General features: G+C 31.3%; 1 protein-coding gene across 1 annotated transcript in view; it reads left to right on the top strand.

Moving 5' to 3' along the window:
- The window catches only part of LOC124357707, a 73,363-nt gene extending 69,913 nt beyond the window's left edge, over positions 1 to 3,450 (top strand). Inside the window, exon 7 of the mRNA XM_046809716.1 lies at positions 1,305 to 3,450. Within this exon, the coding sequence (XP_046665672.1) occupies positions 1,305 to 1,378 (74 nt within the window). The 3' untranslated portion in view covers positions 1,379 to 3,450. The remainder of the gene's footprint in view (positions 1 to 1,304) is intronic.
- The last annotated feature ends 16,831 nt before the right edge of the window (positions 3,451 to 20,281 follow it).

Genomic DNA, 20,281 nt, shown 5'->3' with positions numbered 1-20,281 from the left:
ATAAGTTTTTAACAATATTAACTCTTACTGTAAAACAATATTGAACATCTAACGACAGATTTTACACAGCCATAAGCATTTCTTGACATAGTTTATGAATAGCACTTAATCGACTTCCAAAACATTTCATAATTAGTTTTAAAATTAAACATTGCTTCTAAATCTCAAATATTGGTAAATGTAAAGTTAATTTCCTTGTTTGGTTAAAAGCAAGTGTTTCCAAATTTATGTGATTCCTGAAAAATTTTATTAAGTAACTAGTATACACCATTAAAACCGTAATACACTGAATACATCGAATACATTTCAGGTACAAATGTTGGCAATGGAATGTATATTAGTTTTGGACGTTATTTATTGTGTAAAGTTTTAAAATTACGAAACGAAATATTTTAAATCTGGCACACAGGCCTACCATTTACTGTAACCTTCATTGCTTAGAAATTAAGTACCTCCATTTGTTTACTTAAAAATATAGATTTTTAGATTTGTATGGTTACTAAATGTAAGTTGTTTTAAAATCAAAAGCTTATAGTAAATTATTCACGTGATAAATTATCCGTGCAAAGTGATCACTAACGAAGCAAAATTTCAAAATAATATTATTGGATTTTTTAAAACTATAGTTAGTTAATTTATAAGCCACGAAATTACTATCGAAACATCTATCGTTACGTTTGACTTGGAGTGACAGAATTAAAATGTAATATTTATTTAGATATTATAATAATAGTTTTCTAAATTATTTTAGTTATACATTATAATAACTAAGTTGATTAACCGAATAAATACCTTTCAAGGAACTTGAATTTGGACAATGAAATATTTAATTACAACTAACTTTGCACTCATTACAAACAAGTTTTACCATATCCAGTAAAATTACTACTTTTAAGTTGTCAGGACATTTTTATGAAACAAAATCACAGATTACCGTAGTACTCGTTATTTAGTAGAAAATGTTAGCTTATAACAATGTAGTATATTTATCAGTAATATGATTTTCTAACCAGAAATGTTACGTTACTTTAACATAAAATTTTTAATCCACTTGAATAACTAACATTAAATAATATCATTAGAACTAAACTATTATTAATCGGTAATCCTATTCAATAAAAAACTAAATACATGAATTTGTCATAACTCCATAACGAAGTGAATTATTACTAAATGCAATTATCAATCTGAGTAAAAGGCACTATTATTTGGCTTTGTAAGTGAATAAGTGTAAGTAAATAATAGTTAAATTTGCCATGTTTATAATGTACCATGTTTGAACTTACTTGTAATTTGTTGGCCAGGAAGTGCAAGCAGTTTTCTCGCGTGTGCTCTTCTCTCCTCCACAGTATTAGCTCTTCTCTCCTTCCTCAGATAGCATCAGCTGACCTCCTTCGTGTGAACTATTATCACCACCCCTATGTACATAGTGAGCCCCATATACATTTTTAAACAGGGTAGAACATAAGCCAGATAGGCATAGAACATATACATGTTAAACCTTTGTACTACATGGTAGAGTAAGTAATTGTTGGCATTGTAGTTGTATTTGTATTTTTAAATTAAATCATTTTCTTGTTTATGAATGATGTTATGTAAATAGTTTTCTATGACGAACGTGTACAAATTGGTACAATTTATAAACTGTTTAAATTACTATTTTAGATTATGTTTACAATCGGTTATTTTATTTAACTAGTAATATAATTTTATGAATACTTAATAAATTACTTGATAAAGTTACTTTCTGTGTATATAGTGAAGGTTTTATTTGTGTTCGGGTTTTGGACCTAAATAACACATTAATTTCTAGCTATTTTATTATATGTAAAAATTGACTTACAAATCATTAGAATAATTTGAAAACAATACAGACCCCTTTCGTTATGCTTGTAAATAGTATGCAGATATTGCTTGGAAATATAATATTATCACAGAATAATATTATTTTTAGTCATTTTAAACAAACGTATGTAAACTACTACGATGTTATCAATAGAACACTACAAATCACAACATTATTAAATGTACAATTTAAAAACTGTATTTATTATTCCATATATCGATTAACTGGTCCTTCGCTTCGTTTTAACCTAATTTTAAATAAAGGTTGTAAATAATATGCAAAGACCTATGGAATTGTTGATGGTGTTTCTGTAGGGAATGGCAGTGCTCACTTTATATGCGATTTTAGTGTGTCTAATATCAAATAAGTGTTAGAAATTAAGTACATCAACTGCTCATATTGGTTTAAATTTAGTGAAGAGCTGTTTTGTATTAAATAATAAATTTTATTATAATTTATATCACACAATAAATATATCGGGGAATATTAGATCCAAATTGCTAGACAAAAAGTGGTTATTTATATCTGTGAAAATATTCACCCTGTTTTCCAATAGTTAAAAGAAAAAATCGTCTCACGTAATTATAAAAATACTTTAAAATAGTTTAAAGGGGTAGTTTATTATATATTTTTAAATATTCCTTTAGAGTATTAGGGTTGTTTTCTCCGTATAGGCCATAAAACTCAGGAAATGGGTTTTTGAACATTAAAGACTCAGAATAGAAATAAGGAAGGTTCAGCTTTCATTAATATCATTCTTTATATTAATTTGTTTTATTTAATTATTAATAATTATTCATATAATTATAATCATTATATAGTTTAATAATATTTAACGCATTCGTTCGTCTTCGAGAAATAATATAAAACATATTTCCCAACAAATATTCTCGGTCAAAATATAAAGTTGTGATCTAAGATTTTCAAAAGCTGTCGTATATTATTTTTCATTTTAATATTTTGAAGATCCTGGCTTAGTTAATAAAAATAGGTTACTGGGCACCTCATTATGGGTGTTTTGAAGATTTTCTGTTGTATTCTCGGGAAGTTGCCATATTAGTATAGAATTATTTAGTTTTATTTACATCGGTCGTACGATAAAAATACGTCAATATTGAATGCATTTACATGCAATAAATACCAGTATTTGGAACATGTCAGTAAAGTATAAAAATATACATGAACTTCATATACACAAACACAATCGAATGGAAAATATGAAAGTGTCAAAAAGCATATTTCAGTATTAAAATTATAACCTGTGGATGAATGTAATTTATCACGTTGATGTCGTAAATGAAATCCATTTTAAATAGCTGAATATTTTTCACGAAATGAAAACCTTAAGACATATATATATATACTGCATTTTTTCAAACATTGCTATAACATGGAGCTATCTAAAATTGTTATTTATGGTTAATCGATTGTATATACTATCGACTTAGATAAGTAATGTAAAAGTTTACCTATCCTTAGCTGTAAAAAGGTCTTTCATGTAATTGTTACCTAAAGTTACGAGTATCCTTTACCAAATAAATTTTATGATAACGGACTGTAATAATATGTTAATGTTAGTTGTGTTAATAAAGAGGATTTTTGTATAAGTTTCTTTTTTTGAACCAGTTGTGTTGCAGTTAATATGTTCATTAGATTGACGTGATTTGCGTTGAAATATGTGTCAAGATATTTGTTAATTGTTATAGGATATATAATTAACAACATATTCCCACATCTTTAGTTTTAATGGTCTATGGTTAGCGAAGCTTGTATTTCGAGGCGATTTTTCATTTCTTTTCTGTACTGTAATATGATATTTTAACATGTAGCCTGACAATAAAATGAGCTATATACTTCAAATTTTGCATTCAATCTCAAAAATTCGAGATTGTCCAAACGTTTTCCTTTACAAAGTTTTTGTTTTGCAAATTGAACTTGGATGATGGATTGTTGCATGATGGCTTTTTAGTTGATTATTGTTATACTTGCATGTTATGCTTTGTTATTGTGCAATCTTACCGGATAAATATTGTTGATTTGGGTGGAATGATAGTTTAAAATGTATTATGTGTTATGCTTTTGATATAGCGTCATGTTGATTGGATCTTAAAATTGTTATGTCTGTTTATGGTTCATAGTAAATTATGAGATACTTATCTGACTAATAACTATTGTAAAGTTGTTGCATGTTTTTTATGTTTGTTGCTGTAATACTCTTCTATAAATATTATTAAATATTAATAAAAACACTACTTTTCCAAATTGTTTATTATTTCGGGCGAGGCCTTTCAAAACCAAAGGTTTCATCTTCAGCAACATGCGGCTTCTAGCCGCACGAGACTGAGCAATAACAGGTCTGTGATGCCCTTAGATGTCCTGGGCCGCACGCGCGCTACACTGAAGGAATCAGCGTGTCTTCCCTGGCCGAAAGGCCCGGGTAACCCGTTGAACCTCCCTTCGTGCTAGGGATTGGGGCTTGCAATTGTTCCCCATGAACGAGGAATTCCCAGTAAGCGCGAGTCATAAGCTCGCGTTGATTACGTCCCTGCCCTTTGTACACACCGCCCGTCGCTACTACCGATTGAATGATTTAGTGAGGTCTTCGGACTGGTGCGCGGCGATCGCCTCGTGCGGTCGCCGATGTTGCCGGAAAGATGACCAAACTTGATCATTTAGAGGAAGTAAAAGTCGTAACAAGGTTTTACTGTGTTAGTTTTTCCCCATTCATTCATCCCTTAGAATGGCAGATCCCAACCCCGCAGGAGGAGCCATGGAAGTCCAAGTGGAGGAGCGGCCTGGAAGGATCCTGGTCAACATAGAAAACCCTGGTGTGGCCGTCCCTGAAACACGTAGGAATCAGTACCAGCCCAATAAGGCCCAGAAGATCGCAGTGGTGACGGCAATCATCCATGCTCACACTCGACTGTGCGCTCTATTTGGTCTGACTGAGGGCGGAGATATACAATCTTTCCTTGTCCATGCAGGTAACTAGTGTTTTGAACACCATTCACCAGATACTCAGGCAGACTGCGAATCCTGCTGCGACTGGCCGGATCAACGATAAAGTGGTCAACTACCAAATACATGTAGGGGATGCAGCTAGAACAGTTGAGAAGGAAGTAGCTCACAAGGCAGTTAGGGAGATCTTCCTGGTTTATTATGGACTGAACTACAACCAGCCTCCATTTCCACCTCCATGGATTGGTGCAGCGGGCCCTTTTCTAACTTTCATGTCCTGCTTTAAGCACAGGATGGATGAGGTCAGAACTGGAGTAGGGAAGTTTCCAATAGGCAAGAACACTCAGGGAAACCAATTGTGTGCAGATTTGCAAACAATTTGGACTCAATCCGACTCACCACATCCACTGTGAAGGGATCACGTACCCACCCAGTGAAGAGGTCAGCAATGGCTCAGTCTGTAGGCCCCCTTACTCAGCTGATAATGCTGAATCAATCTCGTAAGAATCCGAATTTTTCCGATAAATGGAAGAAGGCATGCGCTAGATCTCTATCTCACATTCCCAATCATACTGAAATCATCCAATATATTTTCAGTCACGATGCAGCCACAGTCTCTCCTTATCTGGCAACCATAGGAGACCTTCTGACGATAACAGGGGCAAGAGCTGCAGTGAAAGCCTTCTTCCCATTTGCCTTTTACTTTCAATTCTACGGATATACACCCACTTCAGTACTCCCAGCCCCGCTCACTCCGCTCCTCATTATAGTCAATAATTTTGATAAATTATTGATCATTCTGGGGGACGTGAAAAGCATACATGGATTCCCCTTCACTTCCAGAAAAATTCTTTTCAGCTAATATAACGCTCCAGGCACCACAAGAACCAACCAACCTCTGAGCCCTTCAACGCCAGGAAGACCGAACATCACGTGTCGTGCAATGACTGAAACCTTTGTAGGTACTCTTAGGAATACTGGATACACTAGGATTGAAGAAGATAAAAGGAAGATGTATTCCGTCCGCCAACCCCTACGCAAATCTCAACCAGGATCATTTTCGTTACCCTGTAGTTGCCTGAAGATGAAACCTTTGGTTTTGAAAGGCCTCGCCCGAAATAATAAACAATTTGGAAAAGTAGTGTTTTTATTAATATTTAATAATATTTAAAGAATTTCCAATTGCTCCAAGAGTCTACAATACTCTTCTATGTTTATTATTTATATTTCTTATTCTTTTTAATGCTTTTTATATAATTGATCAGTCCATAATTTATCTTAGTGACCTGTTAGCTATAGTTTGTTAAAGGTTTATTACGTATGGTTTACATGGTTTACTGTGGAAAGCTGAAAAATTTATTATTACTTATTATCATTCTTTTATATTGCTCGAGAATATTGCCAATACTTTTAATATACCATTTATATGAGCAGTAAATAATGTCATTGAATATTAATTTTACATAACATCAAATTAATAACATCATATATATATATATATATATATATATATATATATATATATATATATATATATATATATATATTTATATATAAAACGATGTTGCTTGAATAAATAAATAAATTGCAGCAGACAGGTATCAAATAATTATAGAGGATAACGGTTGGTTTCCACTAAAAGAGCTTTATCCCGAGTAATTGGTTAAACTTAACCCAAGTTTGTTACATGTTATGAGTTGATTGGTGTATTGTTGGCTCAACGTATTAGTTGTCTAATAATGCTACAATGTGGTAATGGGTATTTCCGCAATATGTGGGTTAATTTGAGATTTTAAAATACTTCTTATTTTAATAAATTAAGAGTAATATCTGGGATACACGTAATAAATAATTCATAATATAGTCAACCATGCAGCTATTTAGATCAATTAAATTAGTCTTTTCCCGAGTTACCATTGCTACAAAGAGTTTTGTTGGTAAGGTCGCTGAGTCCTAAACAGAAGAATAAATAAATGCACGTAAACTAACACACACATAATATAATTATAAAAATAATGTATATAACACAAATACAGAGAACAAGTATTCCTTCTACAGCACCTTTTATGTGACTTGATATGTTCCTAATTGCTAACTTAATTGCGTTAGCCTTATATTAGGACCTGAGGCTTTTAGTTAGTTTTAGCCAGTACTGACCAAGCAAAGCCAACTATTAGCCTGAGTTAATTAATTTTGTATGGTTCATAATGTCACTGTACAAAAATACGCATTCAGTTTAAACTTCTCTCACGTGCCATTCAGCTAACTCGCTACACGATGTCAGCTTAAAACAATACGATAAAGTTATTGCCTATTAATAGTGTTTAACGGAACTACAACAAATCCACAGTAGTCCTGTTTAATTTATACACAGTCTGACAGTTAACTAAGGAACTGTCATACAAGCATATGGTGGAGTTAAGCGTGGAATTTAAAAACGTTGATTTGTATTTTTTTCAATTGCATTGTTGACTTTATTACCTTCAGTTCTATAAGAAATATTTTATAATGATGAACTTTTTCAATTGTAAACGTACATATGCATTGTTTTGAGTTAAACATTAAGTAGTATTAGGTTTTATTTTATTTACGTTTTGGAAGGTCGAGAGACTCAATATATTATCCACGTAATAAAGTGACAAATAACCAGATTATGGCGGCAGTTAAATAGATGAAAATATATGCTGACTGTGGAGCAGCTCTGTGTGCGGTAAATAAACCGGGGTAATACTGTGTTAAAACTTAGCATTCGAAGAGTTAAACCGAAACGAAAGGTGCAAAGAAAACCCAACAGGTACACATTTTGAGGGATTTGTTTCTAATATGCAATCTCATTGTGTGAATCCCAAATTTGGATCTACTGAGGCCAGAAACATAAGGAATTCTATACCAATTGCTATTATTTAATTATGTATTTTTCTCAGTTCTGAAAAAACAAAAGAAACATCTAACAAATTTGACCGTTTTACCCGGCACGGATCACTTCTTCCTGGTTTATACCTTCCAGTTAAAACTACTACTGGGCACAGCAAAAACCGATGTGCCACTTAAAACTGGGTTACCTTATGTATGTCGAGGAGCGAGACACCACTAACCGCAAATTTCGAGATTCTAGTGTGGAAGAGTAATTACATAGGTCTAGTCTACTACGGGAGATTACTGTTGGAGTTGGTGGGGTTCGTTCCCTAACCTGAACAGAAGGGTCTAATACCCATAGCCTACTTTGACTGGGCATTTCCCATTTGGTATGTTCCAAGTTGGTTGTGGGTGGTAGTCATGGTTAGGAACGTTTGTAGAGAAGGACTATGACGTCTTTTCCATTTAAAGCTTAGATTTATTTTTCATACTGATAAGGCAGTATATTCGTAAGTAACAACGAAATTAGTTAAATTGAGTAATAATAATGCTATAAAATGGCATATAAAGGACTCGATGACTGAACATAACGCAGTAAAACTCTTATAACAAAATATCGGCGAAACCTAAAAACAAGACTCATTGTATCATACTCCTACACTTTTTAATATTGAACAGATTTCGTACAGATTGTAAATTCATATGTATACATCCTTAATTATTACCCAAAATCTGATATATTTTATGGAATAATGAATTGGCACAAACATTATTTTAGGGTGTAAAAAGTGAAAATTTGCCGAAATGACAATAATTTCAATAAATTTTATAAGTTTATAATAATATATATGATTTCATCCACGATGTAGAATATATTACTCTCTCTCTCACTCTCATGATTTTCATTCATTCAAGAACTGTATATTATCCAGAAGATAAAGGTATTGAGCGTGCAAAGAGGAGAAACCCACCCTTCTCAAGTGAAGAAAACCAATGTTGTCATCTGCCAAGCTAGGCCAAGGTAGGGGGAGTGGAGAACTTCGTGAGTCCCATTAAGTATTTTCTTTATAAAACAAGAAGTACTGAAATATAAATAGGACCCTTGAGACATCTTTATATTTGACACGTTTACTGCAGCACATACATATCCTGTCTTTAAGTCAGTTCAACGTTATGCAACGAATGGGTCAAACGCTTACCTTACCGTACCTTTATTTCATGTACAAAGATTTATACGCCTTTTTAGATCTTCTATGGGACATTTATTTCGTACACAGGGGTAAATTATAAAATAAAAGTAAACAATTCTTAGACGTAGATTTACAAAATTATGTACGAGATTTGGTATATCGTATTAAGTATATAATGTAATCGTAGAAAAATGGTTTTAAAAACTAAATGCCTCCTTTATTTTTAAGAATCAGGTAATTTTACTTAATGAAACTAATTAAATTTAGTTTAAATTAAACTAAATTATTTTAAATTATTAAATTAAAATGGGAATGATAAAAAATGCTAAACGAAATTTTAATGTATTATATCCATCACGTGTCAGGCCTATAAATACTCTAAAACTTAAAAAACACCCAATTACTAAAAAATATTATTTGCTTATATTTATGAGTAACTTTGTTGAGTATGATAAAGAGTATTTAGATTATTTAACCCTTTATTTACAACTTTTTTGGAATGAGCGCGATATTATTTTCCTACAATATTAATATTAGTTACGAATTTATTAAGAATTTTAGATGAGAAAGTTATCTAAAATATTTTTTTAACCAAATATATCTTATGAAATTGTTTGAAATAATTATTAAAACAAATACGTATAAAATCTCTCATATGTTTGTTTAATATATGTTTATTTGTCTGCCAGCAATTTAATGTTCTTTACAACACAATTATTGTTTTAAAAACATAGCTTGGTTATTTTAGTAATTTCTACTAGTCAAAATTCAAGTAAACAAACTTTAGAAATTTTTACATAGCAGACGTCAATACTTTTCAAACTTTAATAACTAAAAAAATACAATGTGAAATATTTGTAAACTTTTATATTTTCAAGGTTCTTTAATAACATATAACAAGTTTTTCAAAAAATATTTACTCGTGTAAAATAATACATTGCGTGATTGTGTTTGTACATATCACCGATTATAAAGTTCGACAATCATTGCTTACTTTAAGGTAAAGCGGTAACAATAAAGTTGTGATAAACCATTTATGGAAGGTAATTTATTTAAATTAGTATAACTGTAAAAAATTACACATTCTACATTTTATTTAACACTAACAGTTACCCATGGCATCGCCCCTAATTTTGTGTTGTAATATAAAGACACCATGAGCACATTCTTTTTATATGCCATTTCAAACACTTAATAAATAACCAGTAGTCACTGGAAAATATTCAAATCTCCTCATAAAATTTAGATTAAGTTTAAATAGTTTTTTTTCTGAAGTCTCCTACTAATTGGATAGTTTTTATATACTCGAGAAATAACTCGAATTTCTTTCTTCACCCCTTGATATTTTATTTAATAGATCCTGCGATGCCATTAATATTTGAAACATTATTGGCCACTTTACACGAGTCTTAAAGTTGAATTTCTTAGCTTTTCAGTTAATGAACGCACGATGTAATAAGTAATGAGAATCAATGTGGTTTAGAAACAAGACTAAGAACATTGCAAGTAAATACGTCAGTGTTCATGGTTAACATGTGACGACATGTTAAGCGAAATTGGTAGTGGTTATTATGTTATGCTTTGCACATTTATAACACTTTTTGTTTTGTAACCATAAACATTTACTTCGATATTAGTATTTTTGGGAAATAGTTGATTGATTTATTCTTGTTTCCCCAATTAATAAAATTATGCACAGCTCTGAGACGCCTGTTTCTGTCAAGAGACAACTAAAATGGGGTTTATAAAAGCCTTTAAATTTATAGTAAAAGTTAGATAGCCACTTTCCTTTTGATACCTGTATTACTTTACTAAACAAGCACTGCATATTTAATATCTGCCAAAAGGTACATATAAAAGTATAATTCACCAATCTAGAAGAACTCTGTGCTCAACAGAGATATACGAAATATAATTTAAGAAGACATTTTGTTTCTTTAAAGATTACGCTTTTCTTTTTAAACAATTAATTTTAATCTATTTATATTTTAATATAATTAAACACGGTTGTGATATAATTAAAAACGTCCACACAGAACGGTTACATATAACTGGCTCTTTCAATAAATAATATATTTGAGTTGTAATTCAAATTTACAGACCAGTGCGGTGTAGCTCTGAGATATTTTCGAAATAGGAATAAGCCTATATGTTAAACACGGACCCTAACAATGTCCATGTATAATTTCAGTAAAAGCCTCAGTTATTTGTATTACATTATTGCGTAACACACACGAACAAACATACAGGCACTACCAGATTTTTATATTATATTTTAGGCTGTTTTTAACTAAATTAATGTGTGTATTAATAACAAATGTTATCCTATATTATGTAACTCATATACATACTATAAAACTTTTTATCTTCAGCTGTTTCTATTTCAACGTAAGCTTCTACTTTAAATAAATACCAGTATAATCGAACTTTTACGTATTGGGGGGAAGTTATAAACTGTTTACAGTGCAGTATACAGAATGTGGCAATAGAACATCGACACATTTAGTATGCGTATATTTGTCAGATCTGTAATATTTATCTCATCACTTTTCTACTAATTTCAATCGAATAATAAGTGAGCCACAATTATTTGAAAATAATGAGTATCGTTTGATCTTTGCAATACATTGAAAAAGATTAAATAGTCATGCATAGTTAGGTAAAAAAAAATATGGTTGCCTGTTAAGTCGGTTTTACGGGCGAAGATTTTACGTGACAACGTCTTTTTCTCGGTAGAATATTTATTGATATGAATATTATTAAATTGCACAATAGGAACAAGGAATTGAATGAAAATAAGAATTGCACATTTTTTAGCTATAGAAATATATTTTGTTTACTAAAACATTGTACATAATTTGAAATTAATTAAATTTTGTTATTGTAAATGATAAAGTTGAATAAAACATTTACTAAAATTGGAATTTGAAATTCTTGCTAAACACAGTTAAATTCTAACTCCGCGCGTGTTTGACTAGCAATACGCGCTGTTTTCTTCTCAATCGACTGAATTACGATTGATTGCAGAGTGATTTAAACTAATAATTTACTTAACACTATCAACATTTGTCAATAGTATGACATAACCTATAAACTCAGTTTCTCAACTTTTGTGTCAATCTAACAATTAATCAATCAATCATAGTTTACGATAATGAAATATCAGTGTACAATTATTTACCTTTATTGTTGTAGTTGTTGTAAATGACGAATCTAAGCACTCCATATTTTCACGAATAAACATAGTTATCTGCTTTATCCCGTGCGGCGGACCCACAGTTATCTGCTTTATCCCGTGCGGATCCCGTGCGGCGGACCCACTGGACGGGCATCGTAACGTTACCGGGCGTTACACTTTTTCATGAGTGACTCCGAGCCGCAACCTAATTTAAGACGTTGTCACGTCAAAATCAAATGATTTTTTGCAGTATCTTATTTGAGTATTAGTATGAAATATTCATTTAAACAATCGGACTTAATTCTATGCTTCCGTCATACAGTTAACTCAAATTGTGATTTAATATTTATTATATAGGCAAATTTTCACATTTTACTGGTGACACTTAAAAAATTCTTACAGATATGTATATTTTACGCACAATTAAATAATCATTTAGTAATTTTAAAATGTCAGCTAACTCACGTGGGGTTATTGTACTCAAAGTTTATGTAACACAGAGTCAATTCCCTGATATGCAACGAAAAATATTTAGTTGCCAAATGCAAGACAATTTTATAAATTTAAATTCTTTATATCAAACCCACTAAATTATTTATAACGAAGTATTACTCTTCAATAACTCAGGATTATAGATAATATTTCCATACTTAATCTATTTTTATGTATCTCGATTTCTGGTTGTATTTATGATTGTTACAATTAACGCAAAGTTTTCTCAGAACTTCTACCAGTTCTCTTTGCCTCTAGTGTATCAGACCTGAGTGATCGCTACCTTCATTTCCAATAGCCAAATCTTCCGTCGCAGTACTTTATTATATTATGTTTTGTTGAGTTTAAAAGATGAAATAACTTTGTAACTATTATAGCCAACCTCACATAGTAAGGCTGAAGGATTATTATTTCTAGTACCGAAGTGCCGTTAAAATCACATCGTACTGAATTAGGTATGTTTATGTAGTATTCAAATGTTTGTCGAACCATACATGAACCATAATCATTAACTGTAAGAGTATATTTTGTGTAGAGAATACATTTTCAATAAGCAGTTATTAGTTACCTATAACAATAAATAGTTTATTAAAATAATTTCCAAATAGTTTTTGCGTAATTAGCACGTATTAGAATTTTTCATATTTGTTACAAGATGAATTTATCTTTATAATTTTAATACTTTAAATCAAAATAATTCGAAACTAAGTCATATGATGAAAAATATAATACAATATGAGTTATGTATTAGTAAAATATCTCTTAGATGTTAAATTATATTACTCTTAATGAAGTACGCAAAATACTGGACGATGTAAAATGTACAGAAAGTGAAATCGGAAGACTGTTCTTGGGAAGATTAACAAAGCGCGACGTGGCACGGTTCGTTACCCAAACCAGGCTTGACGCAAGAAACGAGTTGTCCTGGGCTTCTAAAAGACAGCATTTGAGACAACAACATGGTGTAGTACATTTAAGTGTGTCAATATATAAATAATTTATAGTATTTAAGCCTGAAAACTATTACTTGTGAATTGTACAACATTAAGAGAAAATTAAGTCCATTATTAAAGTACTCATGCTATCTTCTAGATTTATCGCAGTTCGTAATAATTTGTAAAATTAGTATTTATTCTTCCTCCATTTATGATGTAAATTTTGTAATAAGTTAATTTATTTGTAACAAAACGTTTTCACTGCTCAAAGTTCATCTGGATGATCGATCAACCAACGTAGAGAAGACTATAAAACTTTAGATGCTTGAGGCCATAACATTGACAATCGGTGATGGGTTTGTACCATTTATCGATATCTACTGGTAACGTTTACACTGACATCGACAATAAAATTTTTACTATTGCAAACGCAGTAATATTTTTAATGCATATTTTATAACCAATTAATGGGTAATAAGTTGCTTAGTAGATAGAGAATACTACCTGAGCATGTATATTATAGTAAACAACTGATAACTAAGCAAATATACTCTCGTAAAACTAACATTGGAACATTGAAAGCCCGTGGACATGAGCCCCATACTTGGATGTATTTAAACTCTAAACAAGACTTTACATACCTGTAGTGTGCTTTCGATTGATTACATATACGCATACAACATTATAGTGTTTAAAATCTATACATTTTAGTTTTGTTGTAAGTGTGGCTACACTAGATTCTTCGTTTCGAGTTTGTTTTGGAAAATGGATGGAGGAGGAAACATAATTTGATGCGCATAATAAATAAACACCCATATAGGCCCAATAACATCTAATAAGTTGGCAATACTGTTTCTTCTTATTAGTGTACTATTTTTAGTCAGCTGTAGCAGCTGATTTTGTGTGTCCCCACGTTGTGCTATAAGTGTGTAATTCTTTAATTTTGAACATGTTTAGATGCATTTTGTATTAGAGAATAAAACTGGGGTTTTTTTCAATAGTCACTCGGCGATATTACCTAGGAGATAATAGCTAATCATATCATTTCTCCTGAAACGATTCAATTCAATTTTTTGTTGACCTTGCGTCTAAAGAGTTGCCAAGAGTTAGAGACAGAATAAACGAAGAAACACAGTGGAGTGCCTCCCCTTTTTTGAGGCAATAAATCACCTAATATGCACTACAACTTTGGTGTCACTGATGTCGTCAAGATGAAAAAAGTCCGTTAGAGCTTCTTCCTTCTTTGTCGTCGACTATTGTTTTTTTCTCTTTAGGCGAACATTACTCCATATGTCAGGAGTCAAGTAAGCGAGTATGCCACAGCATCAGATTTCAGATGCTGGTCGTAAGATGAAGATGAACTGGAGCTAAATTCAACATTCGATTTAAAACAAAACTTCTGTAATTTTACGCCGAGTAAGTTTCAGACGCTGAGTACCAAACATGTTAGATAATCACCTAACATGGAGTTACAAACATCATAGATAATGCTTCCTTGCTCTCATTTGATTTTTCTGTACTGAATTGGCTGTTTCATAATTAGTACACTAGGTTGATATAAATAAAAAGGAAACAATCTGTATGATTGGTATTGATTACCTGAAAATTTCACACCTTATCAACTGACAAAGGTTGACGGTCAAATTCCTAAAAAACTAAACGTATAAAAACACGAAGATAAGGTAAATTGCCTTGTATCCTTATGTACAGACATTGAAAATGGGCTAGTGGACTTCATATTAGAGGGGGTGATAAAAGTTCGACATTGTTTATAGAGTGTTAGTTGTTTTGATCAAACTGTTTAAAAGCAAATTGGAATAAAGGTATTGAAACTGTCATTTTTGCCTAAAAACTTAAAACCCCTTGAGGTAAAGCCAAGGTTTGAATAAAATATTTTATTTTAATAACTTTAATTGTGTTTAATTCAAACTATATGGTCATTAAATACAAAATGTTTTTAGTTATAAACATTTTTTAATTATTTACATTTCGTTATTTGGTAACTAAAATTTCTTAATTATTTTGTACAATGTAAGGTTCTAAAATAGTTTTGGTAACATTTGGAGTTTTATAAGTTATTCATAGTTATTATATTTTATAATTATGCAACAATAAAAAACCTGTTAAGGCTTTTATTTTAGGTTTTTTAACACAGCAAGATAAAATTACAGTAAGATAAATTGAAAACTAGTTTAACTTTATTTAACTATTAAGGGACCTTAAGAATCATCATCTAAGTGTTATACAAGTTAATAAAATATTTAAAAGCATTATGCTGTTGTTTTGTCCTACTTTAGTACAATCATATGGTGTAAAGAATGATTTTTTGAGGAATTTAACTGAGGTATGAGTGGCGCGTTACACCCTGTGGGAATAGAGTGCAGTTCTCACTTTGCAGAAATGTGTTATTACAACTAAAATGTTACAGCTCTGTTCTCTTTTTCTGTCATAACATTGTGTTTAAATATTCTTTGTTGTGTGTAATAAAATACAATATCCCGTAATATTCAGATATAGCTTCACATGGTCAGTGAGACAAAAACTTCCACTAGTGTATTTTAATTTAATATAAGTTATCTTTTTGTATCTGAATTCTACCAAAGTAGATTCTGTTTTGGCTTTATTTTGCATGAATCCTCATAAAGGATTTCTAAAATCGTAACTGTTTCTTACGGTTTGTAGTGAGGTTTAGTGAATTGGGTCACTTTTATGTTGGTGGTAAAATTATATTATTGCATTTAAATTCTTTATAATACGTACTTTGTAAACCAAAGATGCTTAACAGGCATTGCTGAGGTTGCATGTAAATGTTCTATTTTATAGACAATTTAATTAAACTATATGTGTATCCATAGTGTATGTTAAATTGTTATATGATTGCACTCAGCATACAAATGTATTCAGTATGCAACCGGTATGTATACGGTTTTATCGTTTCCATCATGTTTACCTATAAGATAAATATAAAAATAATTGTTAATGCTCATTCAAAATACATGAGTGGCATTCACCATCACCGATCTCGATGTTACTTATGTACAAATGAAGTTTCATGCAAACGTTCAAGTATAGATGTTAGTTCATTCTTGAATATCCTGCACGCAAACAGAAGAACAGGTATACAGAGAGACAGTAAATAATTTTATTTCAGCCACTCAAGTTATAAGTATATTTTACTAAAGCTTATCCAACAAATTTCTCTTATTGTAAATTACGTCTCAAATTTTATAAATAATGAGGAATTTAAAAACATATTTTTACTTGTCATTACGTAATTATATACACTTTTCAATATTCATCTATCAACTTTCAACATGATGAATTATTAGAAGTATGCACTACATTTTATTCATCACCAGTCTTAAGGCGAAAATATTTAAAAAAAGTTTGTCTACCAGTATCACTGAAGATGTCCATCACGTACAAACATTACTAAGTCTAATTGTGTTGAAATCAGTTAGTTTAAAAATTATTATATTCTTGACTTATAATACATCATATTTCTTGCATTGACCCCACTGTTTTAGATAATTTAGCATTAATTATAAGACCTACGTATCACATAGACCATATGTGAGAAGTTTGCTTATAAATTTGTGTTTTTTCATTAGTGTTTAAAAAAAAATGTTTCGCTTACGGTATTATTGAATGCGCTACAGAATTAAACAGATAAATTAATATTTTTCTTCATGCTTCAAAAATGTAGCTTCATGCAAAATTTCAGTCAGTTCGTTTTCGAGATGTACGGACAAACAGACAGACATAGAGACAGATACATTTTCCAGCTCATCGAGTGACAGGCTTCACTGACACTCAGCCAATAACAGTAGAAATAGTCACACTAATGCAGATTCCTGTATTTCTATAAATACATTCTCTGAGTTATCAGGATCATTAGTCTGGTATTGCAGTTAATCTGCATAGTGCAGTGTCTAATACCAAACTAACAAGGCAAACGTGTTTACAGTACTCGAAATTAAACAAGATAATGTAAAAATTAAGATAATTAAGATTTATGACTGTAAAAGCCCCATTATTATCCTATTTATTTAGTCTTTTCTTCAATCAATATGATATAGCAGTTCGGTTAGTCGAAGGTGGGGTAAGGATAGTTCATCGCACAGAGTAGTAACTAAGAATATTAATTTAAACCCCTACTCCCCATTAAGTTCATTTTGAATCTTATTGTTGTACTTTCACGTTAAGGTTAATTTGACGTTTTAATTCAATCATTCATTCATCGTTTCACAAAATTACAAAATATTGTTTATCTTATTTCACGATATCGGTATTCGGCAATATAAAGGTACACAATACTGAAAAATAAATTAAATTTTATTAACCAAGTGAAGCGATGAAAAATGTTGAAATGAACAAAATAAAATACAAAGTCATCAGCAGTTAATCAAACGTTATCTGTGTTTAGTCACCACACCGACTCTGTTGTGAAGCTTACATTTGTAACTCTGGGGGATGCCTACCGCTGACTGAGACAGATGTTTGTAGGTCAAACAGCGTTCTTTAGTTCAGTAAATTACTTTACATACAGCACTGTGTTACTAATTCTCGACTAACTAATTAATCTTATTCATCTGAAACTTTAATTTAAACTAAATTAAATGAACTATATGACAGCTTAAGCGTAAAAAACATCTATATTAGACGTACTACATTAAAGGCAGCTGTATTAAAACCGAACAATTGTTTGGTTTGTATTATTTCGATATTTATTTCGGCTAAGCCTGTTACCATACGTCATAAATGAACTTTCAATTTCCCTGAAAAATTGTCATGGTTATTTCCCGTATGCAACACAAATTATTGGGTATGAAATATAAATATAGGATCACTTAAGGATACACTAAAGAACACCAACAGTTTGAATTACGTTAAAAAAATCTAAGAAAAATCTGAGGAGCTGTAATTCTTTTAGTCATCAAGAACCAAAACTCTTGAACAGACAAAATGTAGTTCAACCTATCATAACACTGTATGTATTAAAACATTTCTAAACTCGTTTTTACAATATTTCATATTGTACCATATGAAATACAGAGAAGCAGTAATGTGAAAGCGAGTCTTCGCTGTTTATAAGTAGACGTCTGCTCGTGTAACAAAGAGGAGATGTCGCGTGTTTTGTCAGCACAGATTGTGACACGACCCAGAACACTAACGACTGCTCTAATGGCCGCATGTTGGCAGTAATGACGACAGAGGAAGTCACCTTGGCCTCAGGACTGTGTGTCATAGTGGCATTACTGCGTAGTCTGGATGACGTGTATTGTTGCTATTATTACCTTCGTTACGTTAATGGTGTATCATATGTGAATGGAACAACGGAGGTGTAAAAGGGATTTTCTAATATTGTTTACAGATATATAAGGCGTAAAAAGGTATGTAAATGTATGTGCGGATACTATATTCACACAAGATGCCTAAATAAAGATACGTACTCTCTGTTATATATCTCTTATTATTATACCAGTTAAAGATTCAGTTTTACTGAATGCAGTTTACTTATGAGATTTACATCTTGAACATACCTTATACAAATAACTAACATTGTCTAAACCCGTTATTCACACAAGATGCCTAAATAAAGATTCGTACTCTCTGTTATATATCTCATATTATTATACTAATTAAAGGTTCAGTTTTACTGAATGCAGTTTACTTATGAGATTTACATCTTGAACATACCTTATACAAATAACTAACATTGTCTAAACCCGTTATTCACACAAGATGCCTAAATAAAAATTCGTACTCTCTGTTATATATCTCATATTATTATACCAGTTAAAGATTCAGTTTTACTGAATGCAGTTTACTTATGAGATTTACATCTTGAACATAACATATACAAATAACTAGCATTGTCTGAACCCGATACACTGAGGTTTCCGATAGTAAAAAAATAATTAAACGCATTCGTACTAAATAAGTGTATATCATACATTTCACTAAATTTGTTAAAATTTTTCTGAATATTGATTCATAACTTAGCTTTAGCAGGAAGGGTTGAGTTAATTATAATGTTGAATTTAGCTCAAGTTCGCATTCCTTTTATTGCAGCGTCAGGTATCTGACGCTGTCTCAGACTTGACTCCTGGAATCTGGAGACATGTTCGTCTGAAGAGATCTAAATAAAAGTCGGCTTCGAAATAGCTGATATCGAAGCTTTACATCGTTTCGACATCAGAGATACCCATACTACAAGATACAATAAAATAGTTGAATACAGGTATAGTGGAAGTCTCGATGTCTCATCAGGCGCCCAGTTGTGTGGATATAACAAGAGGAATATGTCTCCGGATTCTAGGCCTCAAGGCTAAGACAGCGTCAGATACCTGACGCTGCAACAAAGGAGGGGAAATTGGAGCTAAATTAAAAATTCAAATATTTTATTATTTTGCGTTGTTTGTGGCATTTTTCCGTTAGCAAAATTGAAATATATGGAATATATGTGCTTCTTCCCTGCTACAGTTATATTAACATACCTCGTTACACACTATGAGATAAAGTTACAATGTTATTGCAACAGTTAAATATCCACAACGATAAGTTTTTACCGATAAGCATTATTTCAACTGCAAAGTTCATAATTGTTACTTCGACCTTGTAAATTTAGTAATAACCTGGTACATCGTCTACCAAGATCAGATAATAATATTTATTTATTGTATTGTATTTATTAATAGTTATTGTTTTAAAAATATGGTTCTTTAAATTTGTTCAAAAATTTTGAAGGGATTTCTTTAATTTTTTCTGCAAAATACTAAAATACACTTCCTATAGCAGGTAATAGTGCTGCATTGACATGAAA

This window comes from Homalodisca vitripennis, chromosome 3 (assembly GCF_021130785.1).
Source record: "Homalodisca vitripennis isolate AUS2020 chromosome 3, UT_GWSS_2.1, whole genome shotgun sequence".
Classification (NCBI taxonomy): Eukaryota; Metazoa; Arthropoda; class Insecta; order Hemiptera; family Cicadellidae; genus Homalodisca; species Homalodisca vitripennis.
Note: the sequence above shows the minus strand (reverse complement) of the source record. Positions and strands in the feature narration are given on the sequence as shown.